Source organism: Anthonomus grandis, chromosome 17 (genome assembly GCF_022605725.1).
Source record: "Anthonomus grandis grandis chromosome 17, icAntGran1.3, whole genome shotgun sequence".
In the NCBI taxonomy this organism is placed as follows: domain Eukaryota; kingdom Metazoa; phylum Arthropoda; class Insecta; order Coleoptera; family Curculionidae; genus Anthonomus; species Anthonomus grandis.
The window spans coordinates 10423342-10445352 of NC_065562.1; the positions used below are offsets into that span (position 1 = coordinate 10423342).

At 28.5% G+C, this 22011-nt stretch overlaps 1 protein-coding gene and 1 long non-coding RNA gene across 2 annotated transcripts; both read right to left on the reverse strand.

The window, feature by feature from the left end:
• Positions 1–724: 724 nt before the first annotated feature.
• Positions 725–17936, reverse strand: LOC126746241 (elongation of very long chain fatty acids protein-like). The gene is made up of 6 exons (XM_050454398.1): positions 17710–17936; positions 2073–2263; positions 1892–2023; positions 1599–1841; positions 1326–1542; positions 725–1270 (listed from the first exon to the last, which is right to left on the reverse strand). The coding sequence occupies exons 1-6, from the start codon at positions 17768–17770 to the stop codon at positions 1263–1265; spliced, it is 852 nt and encodes a 283-aa protein (XP_050310355.1). The 5' UTR covers positions 17771–17936; the 3' UTR covers positions 725–1262.
• A 962-nt stretch (positions 17937–18898) lies between these two features.
• LOC126746252 (uncharacterized) lies at positions 18899–20667 on the reverse strand. Its single transcript, XR_007663839.1, has 3 exons — positions 19221–20667; positions 19039–19160; positions 18899–18979 (listed from the first exon to the last, which is right to left on the reverse strand). It is a non-coding gene; the product is annotated as an uncharacterized LOC126746252 (long non-coding RNA).
• Between the last annotated feature and the right edge of the window lie 1344 nt (positions 20668–22011).

Here is a 22011-nt window from a genome sequence, read left to right on the forward strand (position 1 = left end):
ACTAATATCAGCATTTACAGTCGTTATGATCAACGTGAAGTGCAAAATTTTTACTTTGTACGCCCACGGGGCATATACATTTAAAAATAAACAAAAAATATATTTTTTAATAAATAAAATCATTTATCAACCAAACTGCGCCAAATAAATAAAAAAATTACGTGGATGTATAGGGTCGAAAAATAAATCTTATGAGGACAAATAAACTGTTAAAAAATATGGAGAAAATAAATACAGATCCAACAGATGACAAGAAAAGTTATTACATACATTACTGAGCTAAATTAACTTGAAACATTTCTGTTATAAAAAATTGCACTATAACTATCGAAGTACGATAATTTATTAAATAATTTTGTGAAGAAAAAAGCTTTTAATGAGAAAAACATAAGTCTTCATATTTTTCTGAAAAGTTCTAATTTAAAGCATTAATGCCATTACAATACAACAATTTATGTTGGTCTTAACCAAGTGAAGGCACTATTCTCAAGTGGCATAATTTTTGTAGCTAGGTTATTATTTATATTTTTTTTCTTAAGTTAATAGTTTGATCTAAATTTATTTGGGCAAAAATTCGCATTTATTGTCAATAAAATAGCCAAATTATGTCTATAATAATAGTCGCCTAAAGCTTTCAAGAAGAGCAAAAGAAATATATAATTATAAATAAGTATTTAAGCAATCTGTGCAAATGTCATTTTGGACAAAATAATACAAAATCACATTTTTGTTCATAAGATGTATTAAATATTTTTTTAAGTATAAAATAATAGTACTATCTGACTAATAAAATAAAAATCCTAAAATCGAAATCATTATATGCTTAAGCAAAATTGACATCAACATCTGCAAATAAGCTAAAAAAAGGCTGAATATTAGTCCGGTAAGGCCTCTCAGTTGTGTGATAAAGTCCTATTTTTAACGAAAAGATAATTTTTGTTGTATAAAATTAGTTTTAGAAATACATTGGCTTGTATATTACACAATAAAAATTAAATAAAAGTCTTTGGCTAACAGGCAAAGTGGATACAAACAATTCAATTTTTACTAAAAAATTTAAATATTTTGCATTCTGAGCGGTACTAATGAATGTTAATTCTATACTAGCCAATATGGCCTATTATAAACCATTTGTTGCTAAAATATGACTTATTGGAAAGTTATTCTACTTTTGGCGACTTATCTTTTTTATAATTGTTTGTTTCAAAACATTACAAAACTCTTATTAGTATGTTTTAGTTAATTTTACTCCATTTTATTGATTAAAAACCTGAAAAAGATATTTTTAACATAAAATTAATTTTCTAAAATAAAATGCTTCTTACTTTTATTGTAGTTTTTTCTAATCTCCATCTCTTTGGCAGCAGCTTGACGTTTTTTCCGTCTCGGCTCTAAAATATAGTTCCTAACATAAAAGTCCCCAAACAAAATAATCATAAAAATGTTTTGGGGCACAAAGAAAAACGATACGATTTTCGGATATTTACAGTCGTTCTGAAATAGCAGTTGTCCGTAGGAAAGAATTAAAAAGGCAAACTGTAACTAAAAACAAAAAAAAAAAAAACAATTTTTAAAACTAAAAAAATATTCCGACTTACCAATTGGGCTTGAGTAATGAACTTCTTAAGCCAAATAAGCTTTCCATATCGACTATCATACGAGGTAAGTAAATAATAACAATACAAAATAGTATGGACTATAGCATTAGCCATACCAAGGAAGTAAGAGTGGCCACCCCCAACGAACTTCGTACCCACCCACGCCAATATTACCATACCAAAATGGTGGTAGGTATGGAGAAAGCTTATATGAGAAGTTTTTTTTCTTAAAACAAAGAATACCTGTAAAAAAATGTTAGATTTGCGTGTAAATAATAAACTAAAATTAGTACCGTATCTATTAAGTCCAAAATTTTTAACATATAGTACAGATGAGCTATAGAAAGAAATTTCCGACCCCAGTAACTGTTGGAATAATCAATTTCCCCACACCGCCAGTTGATCACGTTTCTTGCTAGATATACCTGTAAATCTTAATTAATGGGATGTTATAAAATTATAAATTATACTTACATAGTATACAATATAAACGTTTAAAATAACCTGTATAACGTTATAAATAATCATAATTTTTTTGAGGTCAAAAGGTTGCCGATTCTTCATGTAATCTGGACCCCAGTGCAGTATGAACTTGAACCAGAGTATTATTATAAGAATGGTGGGTATCGGAGAGCTCATGAGGAAATAGTCATTAGCTCTGGGATCTGGAAATAAGAATGTTAAAATTTAGGAATATATAAAGCAGAGCCAAAATGAAATTTGCAGATAGTAGTTCAAGAATTATTGTTTAAGTTCTTAATTTACTAAGTTTTCTTCACTTTTTAAATTAATTTCAATGCAAATTTTGTGGTTCCCAAAGGTTGTTACCATCAGATTGCCAAACTCTGGTAAAGACAGTTGTAAAAGTTCTGGCTAAACTGCTTTATCTATAAATGGTGTGAAGGGCCACTACCGAAAACTTTAAAAGTTGCCGCTTATTGAATAATTTATTTGGTACTGCTTCTGTTTGACTAAGTTTGTTACGCAGTTTCTTCACTATGTAATGTGTCTGAATTGAGCAATAATAATCTCTACGCAAAATGTTGGATGCTATAAAGGTTTCTGTCAAATAAAGTAAAGAGCAAATTACCAACATTCTTAAAAATCACACTTTTGATGAAGAGCTGACAAACCATGTGACAAAAGACCCAATATAAATAACTTGATGTCAACAAAATTGAATTTGAATGAAAACTAATAAAAAATAATTATATAATTAAAACACCTCTAATTAAGCCCCAATTTATTTTTAATAAATAATTTTATAATTTCTATAGAACAATCTGATTTTCATTCCAAGTATAGCTTTGCGACCGCACTTTGTGATGTAACCAATGATTTTTTGAGTGAACTTTGTCACGGAAACAGAGAGTTTTATTACGTGGTAAATATTTAGAGAATTTAAATCCGAAGAATACACAAAAACAAAATATTTTCAATTGCATTTATTTGCATATCAAAAATTTACTAATTTAATTTTAAAATATGAGTAAATCTTGGTATGATGATATTAGGGACAAGAAGCGTATGTAAAAACTTCAGAATGTTTGATGACATTTACATTAGGAATACGATGACCAAGTAGAGTGTCATATTAATTAAAAGACTTGCAGTAATTAAATCTGTTTTAAAAAACAAAAGTTAGAATAAACTGTATTTGGTTATATAATTAAAAAAAAATTAATGACGTCCCTACCTAATAGACAATCAATGCAAGACATCGTAATTCTTTAAACATTCCAAGATATCACAACTAAATTTTTAAACGCAGTATTTAACTAATCAGATTTTGCCTCTTTTCGGGGAAATAGTAATTGTCTGATACGATATAGTACAGGTTGTACATTCTCTTCGGCCGTATTAACCTCAATGGTGGCTCTGCTTTTAAAGCAGATTTCAAGGGCTGTGTGAAGGTGTCCCACCACAAAAGCATGCTCTGTCGTAAATTTTAAAGTTTTTTGTGCACCAGATAATTCTTCAATTTACTAAAGCAGGCCTATTAGAGTTGTACTTTTCCGAAGCCTTTATAGTCTACTGTGGCAGGTACATTATAGTCACATTTCATTCAAAGGAGCGCATAGTCCTATTTTTATTGCAATTTTAGCATTGGCAGACTAGCAGTGGCATATGTGGTTCAACTAGCCTGTTCGCAGTTTTTCTAGTCCTAAATTGCTTGACAATGTTTACAACTCGAAGGACGTTAAGTCACCAAAGCCCTAGTCGGCTACTATAAGAGATCCTGTGATACATAAAAGACATTGCATTCTATCCAACTGTAATTAAATTTTTGTTTTCTCCACTCAAAGTCACGTAATAATAGCCCCACTTATGTAAGTAGAGAATTAACAGTAGATAAGTAGATCCAAAGAATGATCGTAGGGGACAGAACCTAGATGCTAGCAAGAGTCCTTCTGCTAGCTAAAAGTGCATAGGTATTTTCAAGGGGCAAATTCAAATAATATATTAATTGAACCAATGCCTTAAAGAAAACTGCTTTAACTTATTGTCAAAATACTGTATACATTTTTTAAAATAAAATGGTTCGAGTCTTTGTAAGCTATTTAGCTATTTAAGGCTTTTCGTGAAAAAACAAATTTTAAGACACCGATTTAATAGTTGTATTTTATTTTAAAATATGAGTCGGCGTTTAAAAAAGTAAATTGGTAAATGTTTGTTTAATATTTCTAATTGCATTGGCATCAAATTAAATGCATTAAATACGTAAATAAGATTACATAAGTTAGGAAGAAGAACTTTAGTCTGCTTTCCAGAAAAAAATTACTAAAATCTGAATAGCAGATATAAATATAGTGGTATTCCATCTTCTTAAAATGCCAATTTAATTTCCAAAATATTTTTTTCCTATTTGATACTTACTAATATAATTTTAAATAAAAACTAAGCCAAACTTTTGTTTCTATAAGCTGATGCCTCATAAAATAATAAAGGAGTAACTTTACTAAATTCTAATTTAAACAAATATTAATAACTAAAATATGTAAATAAAAATATGTAATATAACTCAGAATTGGGACGTTTTTACTTATGGTCAACATTTTTGTGTAAGAATGTAATAAAACACCCTATAAAGAACGCTATTAGATAAAAGAATAACCAATTCAATGCTTTAAGCTTTAAGAATTAAAAAAAATAAAACAACCCTTTAAATAGGCCATTAACATAATACTAGATTGTATGTTTATTAAGAGTGAAATTATGTTTAAAATTGAATCCTTAGTACCTCCAATTTACATAAAAAAGTTAATTATTATAATATTGTTTTATAAATTTGTGCTATATATTACATTTTTGCTTCCTTTTATATATTATTTTTATCAGATAATAAGATTGTGGATTTTTTTAATATACGTCTAAATTCTAATGAAATTATAAAAAGCCAGTTTGATATACAGGATATAAAAACACAATTTTTTTTCTTCTCGTAGCTCTTAAAAACATTACTTAAAAATAAATATAACATAAAGTTTTATATTCAGAATTTTGGCATAAAATGATCTAAAATGATAAATATCCAAGAATCCTATCCAATTAAGTTATGCTTATTATTATTTTTAAATAGGAACCTTGTAATGGTATTTAAATCAGACTGAAAATATTGTAGTTTATAATTTCTTATTAGAAACCACTTGATCCAACCAAGCAATGGTCAACTTAAGGCAATCATTAACCAAAGTTTGACAATAGGAAAATCAGGAATAACTTTATCAAATGGCTCAGAGAATTCTGTGTAAACAGATAGAATTAATTTCAATAACTGTTAAACAATAATGAAATTGTACTTAAAATATTAAGTGCGTAATTTTTAGGTCTAAACTTGCTGTAACATGCTTCTCATATTTATTTTAAACAATTTTTTTAGAGTAAAAATCAAGTGAAATTAGAGTCAAGTTTCTATTTTTTTTCTATTCTTCTTCACTATCAACATTTATCACTAATATTCACTATAGGGTTCGCTATTCAGGATTTTTCGAATTTGACCCTCAACATAGGGATCTTGGAAACTATAAGATATACGTAATTAGTTGAATTAAGGCAAAGTTGAGAATTTTTAAGCTTGACAATTTTAAAAATTGATTTTTTTTTCTGAGCCTATTTTATATCCGATTTTATAAAAATATACACATTTGCATTGCCACTCTTTTTGTGCTATATGATGGTGTTTTTAGATTTTTAATATGACGTTTCGTCTTTTGCCAATTATCATCATTTTTGTTTTTTTTTAATAGGCGCCATATTTGGTTTTCACATTTTTAAAATTCTTGTAAAATTTCTTATTTAATGATGTATAAGTAATATTTTTTAAATTTCAAAGACCTGGATTTTTGAAAAAAAAACAATTTACCATAGTAGGCTGTGCATAAACTGAGCAAGCAATATTTAAACTATCAATAAATGTAACGAGTTATAAATATAAAACAGAAATACTAGCAATGCAATACCATATCTATTCACTCAAAAAAAAAAACTTTATATTAATTTTTAAGGAATTATATTATCCGAATAGTCTTTAAAATCGGATCTTAAAACTGTTAATAAGAATCATCGTTAAGAGTTCCAATAATCCAAAATTCGATATATATAAATACCTGTCCAAACATTTAGGGTAAATCACACTTATGCATAAATTTTATTTATTCTTTTAGCAAATTTTATTAATTTTTCATAAATTTTAAATGTTGTTAAAGTTTTACAATTTTTCGGAATCATTTTTTATTATTTACAAGCATTTGACATAATTTTCTAGCTTTTCCAGGCACTCAAAGTTTTTATTTTACTTTTTCTTGTCTTCCGAGTACTTAAATGTTTTTAATTTTTTCAAGGTATTTAGAGTAAATTTTTATGTTTTATAAGCTTTCTGGGTAATAACATCAAATTCATTTTTCATTTTATTTTAGAAAATTACGTTAAGTGCCTGGAAGACAGAAAATTAGGCAAAATTACTGGAAAATAATAAAAAAAATATTGAAATATCTGGAAGGTATAAAAATTTCTATCAAATGTCTAAAATAAAATAGAAATATAAGTCTACTTTGATCCAGTTATCTGGAAAACGTACAAAATAACGCTGCATGTCTGAAAGGCATAAATTCACTCCAAGGATCTGGAAAATAACAAAACTGCTAAATGCCTGAAATGAAACAAAACTTTTTTATCTTTATCTTAATGCCGGGAATAATTAAAAATCTACTTTGTACACCTGGAAAGCTTATTAGAAAAGTCTAAAAATACGAAAATTTTTTAAATTAAGAAACAAAATGAAAAACGCTAATAATTTACCCTAAAAATTTAAAGTTTAAAATAAAACGCCTAAAAGACGTGAAAAATGACTCCGAAATCTTGGAATAAATAGAAGCCTTATATCAGATATTTGGAATTATAAAAAATTGTTTGATAAATTTGGGAAATTAAAAAAATATTCTAAAAATTTTAAACTAAAAAAAATACAAAAACTTAAGACTATAAGAAGCTAAAATTAAACGAAAAATTATTTCAAGTACTCGGAAGACGTGTTATTAAAAGTCCAAGGTCCGAGAATAAAATGTTGGTTTATTTTAAATGCCTGGAATATTATAAGAATATTTGAAAAATCTGGAAAATGTTAACATTTATTTTAAAAATTTAAAAATCTTTAAAAACTGAAAATGATAACTTTTTGTAAAATATTTATTGCATAATTATTTTTTTTATAATAATTTCCTAAAATTTGTGGAGATTATTTTGTCTACAACTGTATTTATTATTCCTTTTAAAAATGCCACAATTTGTAAAAAAATTCTATAAGAAATATGCAGTTTTTGAAATAAATTAATTTTAAATGGCTTTTTTTAAGTTGTCTCTGAATACTTGTATGAAAGGTAATAATATGTTCAGAAACTTTTGTAGACTTTTTCTCACTTGTCTTCATTCGTAGAAGCCATAATCGCATAAATTATTATTAAAATTCCTGTCACCCTGTACTTCTGTATTACCAACAAAATATACAAATATTTAATACATATGATATTAATGAGAATTTATATATTTTCTTATCAGTTTATCACAGCCAGCTGCGGCAAATTTAGTTTGTTCCAAAAATTTGAGTTTCCAAAAAAATAAATATTACTTGTTATATATACTTAAAAATTTTATTTTGCACAGATTTAAAAAATGTAATTCAATATAGCGCTTATAAGAAAAAACAGAGTTGATGGAGATTGGCAAAAGACGAAATGTCGTATTAAAAATCTAAAAACATCATCATTAAGTTCGAAAAAAGTAACAATACAAAACTGCTAATTATTTTAAAATCGGATAAGAAATAAACTTAGAAAAAAATAAAATTGATTTTTAAAAATTTCAGATTTTTCCAATATATTCGGAACAATTTGGAATTTTAAATTTTTTTAAACGGTATATTGTTAAGCTGAAAAATTCTCAACTTTGTTCTAATTTAACCATCTTCGTATCTCTTATAGATTCTGAGATCTTCATGTTGAGGGTCAAATTTAAGACACCCTGTATTTACATTTTATAAAATAAAATTAAACCGATCAATAGAGTAATTGGTTTATATTTTAAAATTATCGGTTCATTCAGTTTTAAGTAATAACCCTTTAACATTATTCAAAATTCGCTTTCTCAGTCGTTCTGCATAATCATTATTTTTTATATATTTGCATATTCAATATTTTATCTTCAGCGGGTAAAGGGTAAAACAAGTAGCGAACTGGAACATATTCTGTAACACCCTTTGGCATCTGTTGTTAAAATTATTTTCATCGGTTAACCTGTTTTTAAGCGGTGTAGCTCTTTAGATCCCACTGAAGGGTTAAAACTATTCCCCGAAGTCCCAATATCATAAATAATTTAAAATGTCAACATCAGAGGCGAAAAGGAACGGCAAGTGGCGCTTTTACCTTTGCCTTTTTATATACGAAGGTCGTTCAACAAGTCTAACTTAAAGCGTTTTTTTTGTTGGTTTTTAAATTTTCAACTATATACATTTTTCTAAATTTTTCATGTCTTTCAAAAAATAGGATTTTGTGAGTCCTACAAATTCAGCATTCGTTTCATTAATATCCTCCTCATTTGAAGTAAATCGTTGTCGGGCAAGCTATTTTTCCTAATTCGCAAACAGAAAAAAGCCACTGGAGGCCAAATATGGTAAAAACGTTTCAAAAGTTTCAATTCTGTAATTTTGGCCATAGAAACTGATATAGAAGGTCAGTCATGATATAAGAGGATTTATTTTTATTTTCAAACGTGGACGTGTTTCTTTGATTTTTTCGCTCAACTGGTATAATAGCCATGCATAACATTTTGGTTAATAGTGCTGCTAACTCATAAGAATCTATTCATATCATACTCTTCGACGCTACGAGCGCTATGTCTATCTGAATCTCTTATATCTAAGGATATATTGAACGACCCTTGTATAAGCTTTTTTGCTATACCTATTGTTTATTGTGGCAACATTTAAAACTTAAATCATCATAGAGGTGCCGTATAGTGAGTTCTGAAATAAAACTTTACAATGAATGATTAAAATATTAGTTGTATCCAACTTGCAATAAAATCCACTCAAGTTTATTGACATCGCCACACAATATGATAAATATTGAACATTTATAATTCATAAGATGCACCGTCACTTGCATTTAATAATAAATGTTTGGTCAAGGTAAACTTATGATAAATAATTAAATTTTGTAATAATTTTTATAAAAAAGATTTGACTTTATGAATATTAAACATGTTCCTGCAATAACTGCATTTGACTTGCACATGTCTTCTTATTTTTTAATTATCCAGTAGTTCAATAATTTTAGCTAGGGTAATATAAAAATTAGGTGGCTACAGGATGTTACGAGTAATCAAAAATTTCGTTAATATTGGGTTTAAATTAATATTGCAATTGTTGTAATTGCTTTAATTGCGACTATGGCAATAATGTAGGCATCAAAGTGATATAAGAATATTTATTGCATATTTAACGATATCTCATATAGGTTTAGCATTAGCCGGGATTATGACAATAAATCTTTGAGGATTTTGGAGAGCCCTAGTTTTAATGTTAGGCCATAGTTCAATAATATTATACCTAGACTTTCATTATGGTCATTATAATCGCATCTTTAATGTTCCCCAAATATTATTTTTTAATTGATAAGGCAAAATTTCTATTAATAAATTTACTTACTATTCTATCTATAGTATTTTATAGAGCGAATTAAAAATAAAAAGTAGCAAATGTATAAAAAAGTATATAAAGTATAAAAACCAAAAAAAAATAAAAAATATTTTTATTCTTAAAACCGCTTCAAAAATGTTGAAATTGCAATACTGGAAGCAAAAGCTCAATGATTTGTGAAATTCTATGTTTTTTCTTTAAGTGTTTTTGTGAACTGTTACTGTAGTAAAAATTTGTGCCGCACTATGGAACAAGCGATTCAGGCCGATCTTTTCACAAGTAAATACCGAGTGTCATAACATCATATCGAGGAAGAATCGTCATCATAAACGTGGAATAGCAAATCATAGAAATGGAACTAAAAACAACTTAAATATAAAATGTGTGTGATATACAAGTCTTTAATATTTTTAAATTCAAACTACTTTCTATTATTTTTTTTATATTATTATATATTTCTATATTCTATATATTTCTATTTTTTTTTTGTTTTTCTGTTGTCGTGGCAGGAAAATGGCATATTCACGTGTTAAGAATTTGTATCTTAAAGCATAAATTATTAACAAAGCTATAATAATTATAAAATATTTAATATCCATATAAACGCTTTTTATTAAATAGGTACTTTAACTCTAATGAAGTACGTTAAATAAAACGTCTAATGAGTTAGTATATTTAAAGCATAATCTATTACTAATAAATATTTATCATGTAAATATTTTTTGACGACGTCACTGGTAAAGATCCTTTGTGTCGGTAGATTCAATAACGCGATCGTACAGTGTTGCGATGTTGCTGCCCCTTTTTCTATCATACTTCTTTGCATTAATTTAACTCTGAATATTCATTATTTTATTTTAAAAAAATGCTTTATATGTATTATAAGAGAACAGTAGTATTATTTGGTGCATCTTTAGCAAGCAGTAGCTCCGTGCTTTTTTGAAGATATGCACTAAATGAGCGCTACGAAAGAGGTAACTTGCCTATTTCCCGATATAAGTCTTTATTGAGAATTTTTTGGAGTCTCGCAGCATAGGTACAGTTCTCTATTTCCTTACACCTTTATTCTTTCTAATATATTTAAATATTTTATTATAAAATACTGTTTTTAAGTACCACTGACATAAATTCAATCAGCAACATTATAGTCCTATCGTTGGAACTTTGGCTGTGATACTGAAATTACAAAATAGTTTTACCGCTAATGTTCTACCCATAGGACTATTGAAATGGCTGCAATCAGCAAAGAGACTTATAATATCAATGTCTCTTTTAATTTCTATGATTTATACTTTCTGTTTAATTATTTTATCTAAGCTTGATAAAATAATTAAACTCCTTGTCCTTTAAATTTTCAATATATAATATTATATAATTATAATTTATTTTTTGTACACGATAATTAATAAATGGTTTAAATTCTTCTAAAAAAAGTCGTGAGAATTTGTTTCATTTATTATACGCACAAATATAGTCAATAGGCATAAATATTCATAGTGCTTTTGGTATGATACCGAGTACTATAAGAATCCGCGACATTGCAGAAGCTGTAAATTCTAGCACTTTAAAGGTTGTGAGAAGGTGAGACTGAATATATGAGAGAAAGACAGACTGGTACAGCAAGAGAAACAGAACCTTTACCTATATATAATACGTTTACTCTCTTTTAGTCACTATGAAATCACAATATTGATGTTGACCTAAGGATGCTAAAGATTAACACGTCTCTCTTGCAAATCTTACAAGAAGCGCGAAAATTTCAACAGCTACAAAGCCACTTACAAAAACTAACTTACTTTATATACTATAAAAAGTACTAAGATAAATAGTAATAAGACAGATAAAACTGAGCAAATACATAGTGCGCATAATAACGCAGAAATTAGCCACACTAATAAAATGTAATAACAAATATACAACACATCACTGATTTACAAATCAGTTCTGTTTCAGTTTATTTAGTATTATTTTTTTAAACTGATTCAAAGTAGTTGAATCAATGTCAGAAGCATATAAGTGGAAATATTAAAGTTTATAAATTAAAATTTTTTTATAAAAGTTGGTTCATGTATAAGCCAGATAAAATACTAATGGATGCCGAGTGTTAATTTTGTTTAAAGGAAAGTTTAATTGACTAAGAATATTAGGACAATCTATTTTGTTTTTTAGTATTTTGAAAAGAGTGCACAAAAATATTCTAATTCTTCTCTTACCCAGAGACTATCAAACACCTGCAACAAATGATCAGTGTCACAGATTCTCTGGGGATATATATCAAATTTCCAAAAATACATGCACTTTACAAACATTCTCTGCACGCCTTGAACCATTGCCACCCAGATATTGTACTTGGAAGACCAAATAATGGATCCATATATCAAGATTGGCAATCAAAAAGATCGAGCTCAATACTTAGCTCCTTGGTGGTTCTAACAATAAATCCAGAAATTTTTTAGGCATTTTCTACTTTTGATAAAATGTGTTTAGAAAATGAAAGAGTAGGGTCAAAAATTACTCCTAGATTCCTCTGGGGTACTCTTTGAAGTTGTTCACCATTAAAATTGTAATTATAGGACTACTACTAAGGGTGAATGACATACAAGCACACTTACTGACGTTTACAACTTTGCTCGAGTTTTGATATGTTTTTAAACAAATATGATTTTTAGTCAATGGTTTTAGTTCTTTCAATTGTTATACATTATTAATCCTCACACTACCATACATTTCTGATGAACTGATATTTGGTAATATTTCTAAAATAATTCAGCTGTGTTTAATTTTAGAATTTTCCAAGTAATCATTATACAGGGTGTCCCGAAATTACATCGCAATATTTTACCAGCTGCATCTTTGTCTAAAAATAACACAAAAACTTCATATACAGGAATCTTGAAAAGTGAATTGTTTTCATGTTACAGGGTGTGTTATAATTCCTATTGAAGATGGTTTTTTGTTAATATTTTCGATATTTTGACCTTAATTTTTCAAGAATTTTATCGTATACTACTGTTATTCTTACTAGCTGATTTCATAACATTTTATGCTAAAATGTAGACAGGGTTGATTAGTGGTCAGCAAAGGTAAATATGTCATCACTTCTGGTTACTTCTGGTTTAATTATGTGGATAGTGAAAAAGAACCATTTTAACATAAAAAAGGTGCTTTTGTATTATTTCGATAGGAGCGTCCGTTTTTGAAACAATCAGATTCATATAAATAAGATATTTTGCAACCTTAAGAAAAATTGAAACAATTAACTTACCAGCTAAAAAAAAACTGAAAATACGAAACAAAACAAACAAAAATTTGTTGAAACCGGAGGCGTCTAACGAAATAAGACAAAAGTACCTTTTTTATGTAAAAATGTTGGTTCTTTTTAATTTTACTATCCAAATATTTAAAAAGTAAACCAGAAAAAATGACATTCTTTTTCTATCTATCTATCTTTGCTGACCACTAATTTTAAACGACCCTGTATACATTGTACCATAAAATGTTATTAAATCAGTTAGTAACAATAAAAGTAGTATACGATAAAAATTTCGAAAAATTATAACAAAAAACCATTTTCAATAGGAATTATAAAACACCCTGTAACATGAAAATGATTCATTTTTCAAGATTCCTGAATAAATTTTTGCTATATTTTTAGACAAAGATGTGACTGGTAAAATGTTGCGATATAATTTCGGGACACCCTGTATTTCCAAATTTCCATATATCGTCACCGTCATATGAAAATTGCGTAAGTCCACACTTTCCAGAAATTGAGATTTGAGCGTCATCTAATGAATTATTTTATTAACTACAATTTGGTGTAATTAGTTTGAGTTTTCATTCATAGATGGAGCCGCCACAGCAGCAAATCAAATGTGCCTAAGCCCAGCGGTTTTTATTTTAGTTTGAATTTTGCGTAAGTCCATGCGTTTCGTGCTATATCGACGTGTGGATTGCAGTGTTTGTTGTTTCCGCAGTTTGTTTTTAAATTACTTAATCATTTTAAGAAATAATTATTAAACTGTTTTCCTACAGAATTTAGGTAAGTACAAAAATGTAAAATAATATTTAAATTCAGTTTTATCTTATGTTAACTTATTAGTTTTATGCTGTATACTTTTGCGAGGAGTTAGACATTTTTCATATTAAATTAAATTGGAGTTACGCATATTTCATACAATAAATTAATATAGCTCTTATCGTAAAAGTCCCAAACTTAAAACTTAAATCATTTTCATTGTAATTATTGCTAGTCATGTATCTTAATTATTTAATTTGCTTTTTAAGCTTTGGGCTTAATATTAATGATTGATAAGATTTTAAGCTTGTCTATAAAAATTAAAATTGTGATTTAGTAGGTGCTGTTAAAAATTGGGTTAAAATTACAAGAAAGGATATTTGGTTGTAAAATTATGGTTTAACTATTTTAGAATAGTAATTCAACACAAAATCATTTAACTGTTTTAGCAGCGATACTGAGACTTATCCGTGTTTATAAATTAGTACACAACTTCTCTGTATTAACTAAAGACTGACTATAACAGATAGTATAGTTTTTTTTGTGCTTTAAAATCTAGAATTTCATAAGTTTTTTTATCTTTTTTAGAATGAATCGAACTTCAAGAAGCTTTAAAATTTTAGGCAAAGTTCTTAATGAAAGTCAAGCCAAAAATTCTAGTAGCATAAGTGATGAGCCTGAAAACGTCGAGTTTGATATGCTAAAATGCTAAAAATCACGATAATGCCGAACTATCCATTGCCATAAAGAATTTAGAAAATGAGTGCTTTCAAGCTAAAGTAGCCATAAATGATAAGAATATTGATCCCAACCTATCTAATGAAGATTTTATTACGAAACTTATAAATCTTAATACCACCGAAGATTTGGATGCACTTATAAACATAGATTGCTTAAATAACGTAACGGTAATCGAAAAACAAGGAGCGGAACATTCTGAAAATGCATTTTCAAGTGGTAATAACAATAATCAAAGTAATATTTTAAGTTTACAATCGGATCAAGGACAAGAAAATATAGATATTGAAAGTTCAGATCAGGAATTGGTTGAGTCTGAAATTGGGCTCGAAGAAAATTTCCAACATGATGAAGTCATATCAGAAAGTGAAGGTAGTAGCATCAATGTAACAAATAAAAAACGAAAATGTAGGTCAAACAGACTCAGCAACAGTAACGAGTGGGAGTATAATAGCAACAAGAAGAAAAGAGAAAAGGGAGAAAAGTATTTGGGGTGAAAAGACAATAAATTTGTGGTAAATAAGTGGAAGAAAAATTAAAGATCGCTGTACCTGCTCAAAAGGGCGACAAAATGTCTTTGAATGCTATAAAATTAAAAAAGAGGAACGAAACGGCATACTTAAAAAATTCTGGAATTTTTCGTGGAGAGAAAAACAAGTTTACGTATTAGGAAGAACAACCGCAATAGAGACGAAAAGAGCAAGAAACAGAAAAAAATGAAAATGAAAGCCGAAGAAGCACATTCTGCAGTTATTTTTTTAATTACAAAACCAAGTAACGACACGGTTAGAGTTTGTAAAACCATGTTCTGTAATACTTAGGAATATCTCTAAGAACTATTACTTTTTGGGTTCGGAAAGATATGTGCTCTCCAGAGAAGAACAATAATGACAGCCATATAATACAAAACCGAAAAAAAAATGCTGAAGAATCTACTGAACTTCTCAGAAGAAGTATTGAGAAGAAATTGTCAATTAAACAATTTTTAGAATCACTACCCAAATTAGAGTCACATTATTGTCGCAAATCAAGTGACAAATTTTATTTGCAACCTCAATGGAAAAACAAATCAGAGCTTTATACTACATACAAGGACTTTTGGTGTAAAAATAAGAACATTCAGCCTGCCAGTATGACATTGTTCGAATATATATTTGAGGAAATGAAATTATCCCTGTTTTCTCCGAAGAAGGATCAGTGTGATGTATGTGTAAGTTATGAAACAAAGAACACTTCTGACTATAACCTGCATATTATGAAAAAGGGCTTCTTCCCGCGCTGAAAAAGAAAAGGACAAAGGATTGTGTGATAGAGTTTTTACAATGGATCTGCAATCAGTGCTACTCAGTTTCAAGTCAAATGTTTCTGCTTTATATTATAGAACAAAGTTAATTGTTCATAACTTTACTATTTTTGACTTGCATTCAAAGGACGGATTTTGCTTTATATGGCATGAAAGGGAAGATGAGATCAAAGCAAATTGTTTTGCTTCAATTATTTGCAGTTTTCTAAATACAAAGGTTTGTCCTTTTCTTGATGCTAATAATAAAAAAAACATAATTCTTTATAGTGATGGGTGCGGTGCACAGAATCGCAACGTTATTTTGACTAATGCACTTTTAAATCTTCCAGTTCAGAATGATATCTGCATCATTCAGAAATATTAAGAGAAAGGTCATACACAAATGGAGTGTGATTCTATGCACTCATCTATTGAAGGAAAATTATCTGCTAGGATTTTAAACATACTTGCAGACTATGTTTTTTATGCAAAATCTGCGAGAAAATTACCAAAACCTTACGAGGTGCAATATTTGCACCATGATTATTTTAAAGATTTCTCTGGTCTAAAGCAAACTCCGCCCTGGTCATAAAAAAGGGGATCCCGAAGTTCGCGATATCAGAGCATTAAAATATAGCCGTAAAGAATCAATTGAATTTAAGCTGCGACATACTCATACTTTTGAAACCTTACCGGTCAGAATAAATCAAAATAATGTACAATGTATCCCCATGGAAGATATTCTAAGTTTATACCAAAATAAGCTAAAAATAAAAAAGACCAAGTTTGAGCATTTTCAAGAATTAAAGGTAACAATAAAGCAAGACTATCATTCATTTTACGACTCACTTAAACACGAATAAAGCTAATATAATTTAAGTTTTTCTGCGTATTTATATGTATTAGGATTAGCTACCCACTTATCTTCTGAAAATAGGGTTTTTATTTGTTAAATAAATATTTTATAAATTTAAGTCGTGTTTTTGTATTCCTTTTTCAGTTTTTTTTTTAATTTTATTCACTATATTTTTTATGTAAATATCATTTACTATAAAAAAACACTATTTAATTTTTAATCTAATCAAGTTTCAATTAAAATGTACAATAAAAATAGTATAAAGATAGGGACACAAAATAAATAGTGTAAGCTGCCTAACTCCAATCAAAATGACGAAATAACATGTGAAACTCCGATAGTACCATTAAAAATAGAAAAAAATTATTTATTACTACACTACAGGAGAAAATCTAAACCACCCAATAAAAGTATCAAAGGATTTATAGCCAAAAATATAAAATTAACGTTTTTTTCTCTCCTGTAAAATTTACCTTTTTGGACTTGGGCACTTTTCATATGACGGCGACGATATTTGTCTTTTAATACCTTTATCGCCTAGACTATCTTGATGTGTTTATTTTAGCCTGATGATAATGCACAAAGAATCGAAACGTCTTAATAGTTGTGTAGATTATTATAGCTGAGCTTTTTTTGCTTACAAATTAAATAAAATATTATCTTTAGTAGATGTTAAGCCTAAATATTATTTATGAAATAATTCGTTGTTTTTAATTTTTTCGCAAAATTTTAAAAACATTAGTAAATTACTTAATTTCTCTGCAAAGTATAAAAATCTTAAAAGTTAGTTCTAAGCGTATAATAGTATTGCATGCTGCAATATAAAAAAAATACATCCTGTAATTGAGCAGAAAGCTAAGAATTTTGTGAAAAATTATACTGCAACGCACATACGCACTTTCTAAAATGATTTAATTCTGAAAAAAAGACTTTGTCCGATCAAATGAAAATTTTAAAAAAGTCGCAAAAGATTACCCTAATGTTCTACATAATATATTTTGCATATTCAACAAGAAGTATACTTACCAGCTACTTCACTCATTAACCAAAAGTATCCCTCGTAAAACCTTTTAAGTAATAACGCCATTCCTTCAATTGAAGTAACTACTGCTGCAAAACTATATAACTATATATTTATCTGAAATACTATTATCTAGTCTTTTAAAATATATAAAAACTTCCAAAAAAAAAGATACAAATAACTCTGTTTTCACTATAGACGTATTGTTAAAAAATTAATTAGAAGGTTTAGTGCCAGAAATTAAAACTTGGGTTCAATGAATATGCAACAAGTTTGAACTTTAACATGAAAATATGATGACACTACAATAACCACCTTTGTAGTCTAGGAGCTAGTCTGTGCAGCCTAAGATGTATAGCAGTTGTTGGGTGTTTTTAGTAATAGTTTATCATGCCATAATATATAGTATCCTAAAAAAGGTTATTAATTTTTATGAATTTTGACATCATGTGTATTTCAAGTGTTTTCCTCTTTTAATTTCTCTTAAGGAAATTAAAGGTTTGTTGTATTTCTAGAATCTGTATAAAAATTTAATTTTATTTTAGGTATCCTAGTTAAACCTTTTTTTTTATTATTTAAACATTTTGGTAAATTTTTAATTAAATTCATTATTAAATTAAATTCGAAATGTCAAATTTAGATTATTATTGGCAGACGTTTCATTTTTTTTATTAATAGTATCAATATAGGTACTTATATAAAAAAAAAAATTATATATGGGTAGCCCATTAAGTTACATGCTTGTTACGTATTAAAATCTCACTAATAGTTAAAATTTGAAGACCACAGGGGAAAAACGTGCCAAGTCATTTTTCTATTTTTTGACAGGAAACGAATTTTAAGGTTAAAAACGCTACGATAATTACACAGCTTGCAAAATGGTTATTTATTTGCCATCATATTAAAGCTATGACCTTGCTCTATGTCCTCAATGACATTTTGTAATATAATATCAAACTGGTACTTCACCACAATGTGTCAAAGTTTCAAACAACTCCGAATACCGGGGAAAAAGGTGTTATGTCACTGACTTAGCACGTTCTTTCATTGTATATACTTATACAATGAAAGAAACAAACTGCTAAGTCAGTGGCGATTGATCAATTTAAATTTTGCTTAAATAATTATTTATACTCTGTTATCTATTTATTAAACATAAAGTATAATGTATTATTTTATTTATATGTAGGTATTTATAAAAGAATGGTTGTTATAATAGAAAAAAAATAAAATTTCTCTTCTGGGTTCGTTTCTTATGGGATGAACTGAAAAAAGCTGTAAAAAACAAAGTATTAATTAGGCATGTAATTTAGTGACAGTCAACCATAACTCACCAAGCCAAGGAGTTGTCTCTACTTGTGTTTTAAATTAGAATAAAAAAGCTAACTCTCTGGGGTGCATAATTTTTTTAACTTCTGCAGGTCCTTGTATTTTTCCAAAGGGATAGGTGTATCATCTGTATAAAAAAAATCACTTATAATTAAATTGTTGCAAAAATCAAAACGAGCCTACTAACCAAAAGTTGCGACTGGTGGGTGGTAAAACTGACCGTCGGGTAGCGGCGGACCAGTGATTCTCTTTTTTCTTGGAGGTACAATAACTGACGAGTTCCAAAGACCATTGTAAGTATCTCGATGAAAAACTAAGCGAGGATGTTCCTTGGTAATTTTGCCTTATCTTACTTTGAACACTGGAAAGTTCTTATTCTGTCCGGAGCACGCATCACAGGATATCTGTAAATTTCTAACTTCAGCAGGTAACTTCAAGGTAATATAATCAAATAAAAATGAGCAGACTTCGTTTGCGCCCTTTTTTCCTACTGTCTCAGGATAAGCATAGAAGAATACTTCAGAATTTGAGAGTTTGTGTACAATAAATGAAAATAATGATAACTGCCGGCAAATTTCTTCCGAAATCCATGCATATTGCTTCTGTGTCTGCCGTTGTTCGACTACTCAACCTGGCCTGCTTTTTACGTGCGTAGAATACCTTGGCTTTCGCTAGATGTAGTTTTTGTTGAAACATCAAATCCTTAATGCCCTTTTCCTCTTGGCATGCATCAATCTGTACTTTTAATTGGTCGCAGAAGCTACAAGTATCATTACGGGAATATCCAAAGGATATATTAAACTTGCTGCAAAATATGGAACAGTAAGTTTCGTAACTAGCCTTAACTTAAGGAAATTTTTCTTTAAACATATCATAAATTTTTTTCACATTTAACTCGGCAGAATTTAATTAATTCTCTTAGTTTTATTAAGACTGTAGTGGCTTGATCTAGCCTTGAAACTTTTAATGTGTTCTAAAATTTTGTTTTTAGTTTCAACGCTTAGTTTGTGTTTTCTATTCAAATGTCTGCCGCGTTTATTAATAGGTGCAGTTCCACTCATCTGGAGACTCTTTTGTATGGTTTGTATTCTACGTCTTATTAAACCATGTAGAGAAACAAAACTCGCTCTTCAACTGCTACATTCTCACGAACTATACGTACCTTGTAATAAAACGTTGAAGTTCTCAGAACACTCTCATATTCCGGTAATCGAGGTCGGCGCTGAGCCACTGGACAAAGAGAAATTAGACCTGTTAAATAGGCTGTCTGATCATTCCAACTTTTTATTAGATTAAACTTTCGTACAATGTCCATTCTTTCATCTGCAGTTATCTTTTTAAAACATTTGTATCGTCGGCATTGACAGGCATCACCAGTTACATGTAACTGATGCCTCATTAACTTGGTAGCATCTCTTACCCGACCCGTACATTTTCTCTTTTTTGTGCTTACTGGCTTTGTCTCATGATCTTCACAATCACTTAAATTATTATTGTCCATTGTATTGTTTTTCACTAACAGCAATAACAAACAAAACCTTTTTTACGCGGGTATCGTTAACCTTACTTGCCGAAGATATAAACAACGACTGCCAAACGACTAATTTATATACGCGCAAGATAACGACAAAAGTGACTTAACACGTTTTTTCATTGTACCGCGTGGACTTAACACGTTCTTTCCTAGTACACCAATATTTATTCTTGTTAAAACTGGTGACTGGTCACGTTATTTCTCTGTATGGCCATGTATATAGATAATATACCTTTTAACCTATCATTTCGATTTCACAAATTTCTTGACTTAACAGGTTTTTCCCCTGTGGTCTTCATTTATAAATAGAATTCGTAGTACATTTATATCTTTTGTATTTGCCACTGTATAAATATTAAAATACTATAAAATTTTTATAATAATTTTTACAACAATAATTACATACTAATTAAAAAGAGTAAACTAGTTAAATAAAAAATACAAAAATCAAAGTAATAATAAATGGTATATCCAGTTCAAAAGAAAACAATATATATATCCAAAGAATAAAAGAACTTATTTGAGAAGATATTGCAAGTAAGCATTTATTAAAAAAAAACCATAACTTTTGGTATATATAATGTATGCAAGGATAGAGGTAACATTTTTAACTAATAATAAAATTAATAATGATCAGAAGAACAAAGGAAAACTCTGACTGGTTTGCAAGAGGACAAACCTACGTCATATCAAGAAGCAAGAAACCAGAGATATTAAACAACTATAGGCTTATCACACACCCTACCTATATGTACAAAGTACAATGTTATGTACAAAGTTGTGACTAGTATTACGACAATAAAACTGTATACATATTTGTATGAAAAAAAAAACGATTTTTAGCAGGATCAAAATGCTGTAAAAACCTGTCCTTTGCCTGGATAGACTATTGAAAAGCTTTCGCTATTCTATCTCATAGCTGGCTAACGAAATCTTTTGAATTACATAGACCATCAAAAACGATGATATCAAAAATTAATTTTACAATAGGAAATCAACCTTCATTTAATCACAGTCTCTGAAAGCATCAATAACATTAAAATCATATGCATAATATGCCAAAGAAAAACGCTAGCACCGCCACACTTTATACTTGCACTAGCCACATTCAGCTTAGGCAAACAGGAAACTAACAGCAAAGATGATAATGAACAAGAAGGTCAATTACAATTTATACAAAAAATTCAATGACAACATATGTGTGGAATTTGGAATACAAAAATGCTCCCAAATAACAAATATTAAAAATAAAATATTAAAAAGAACGAATTTAAAACTAGACATACCATCAAATAAAATAGAAACTCGTTCAACAAAAGAAACTCTTACCCAAATTAAAAAGGAAATTGACCCAAGAATATTTGAGAACAAGATTAAACTCTAAATTTCTATCGAAATATAACATAAGAACATTTTGGGTATCCTATTTAAAATTCGAAAATGT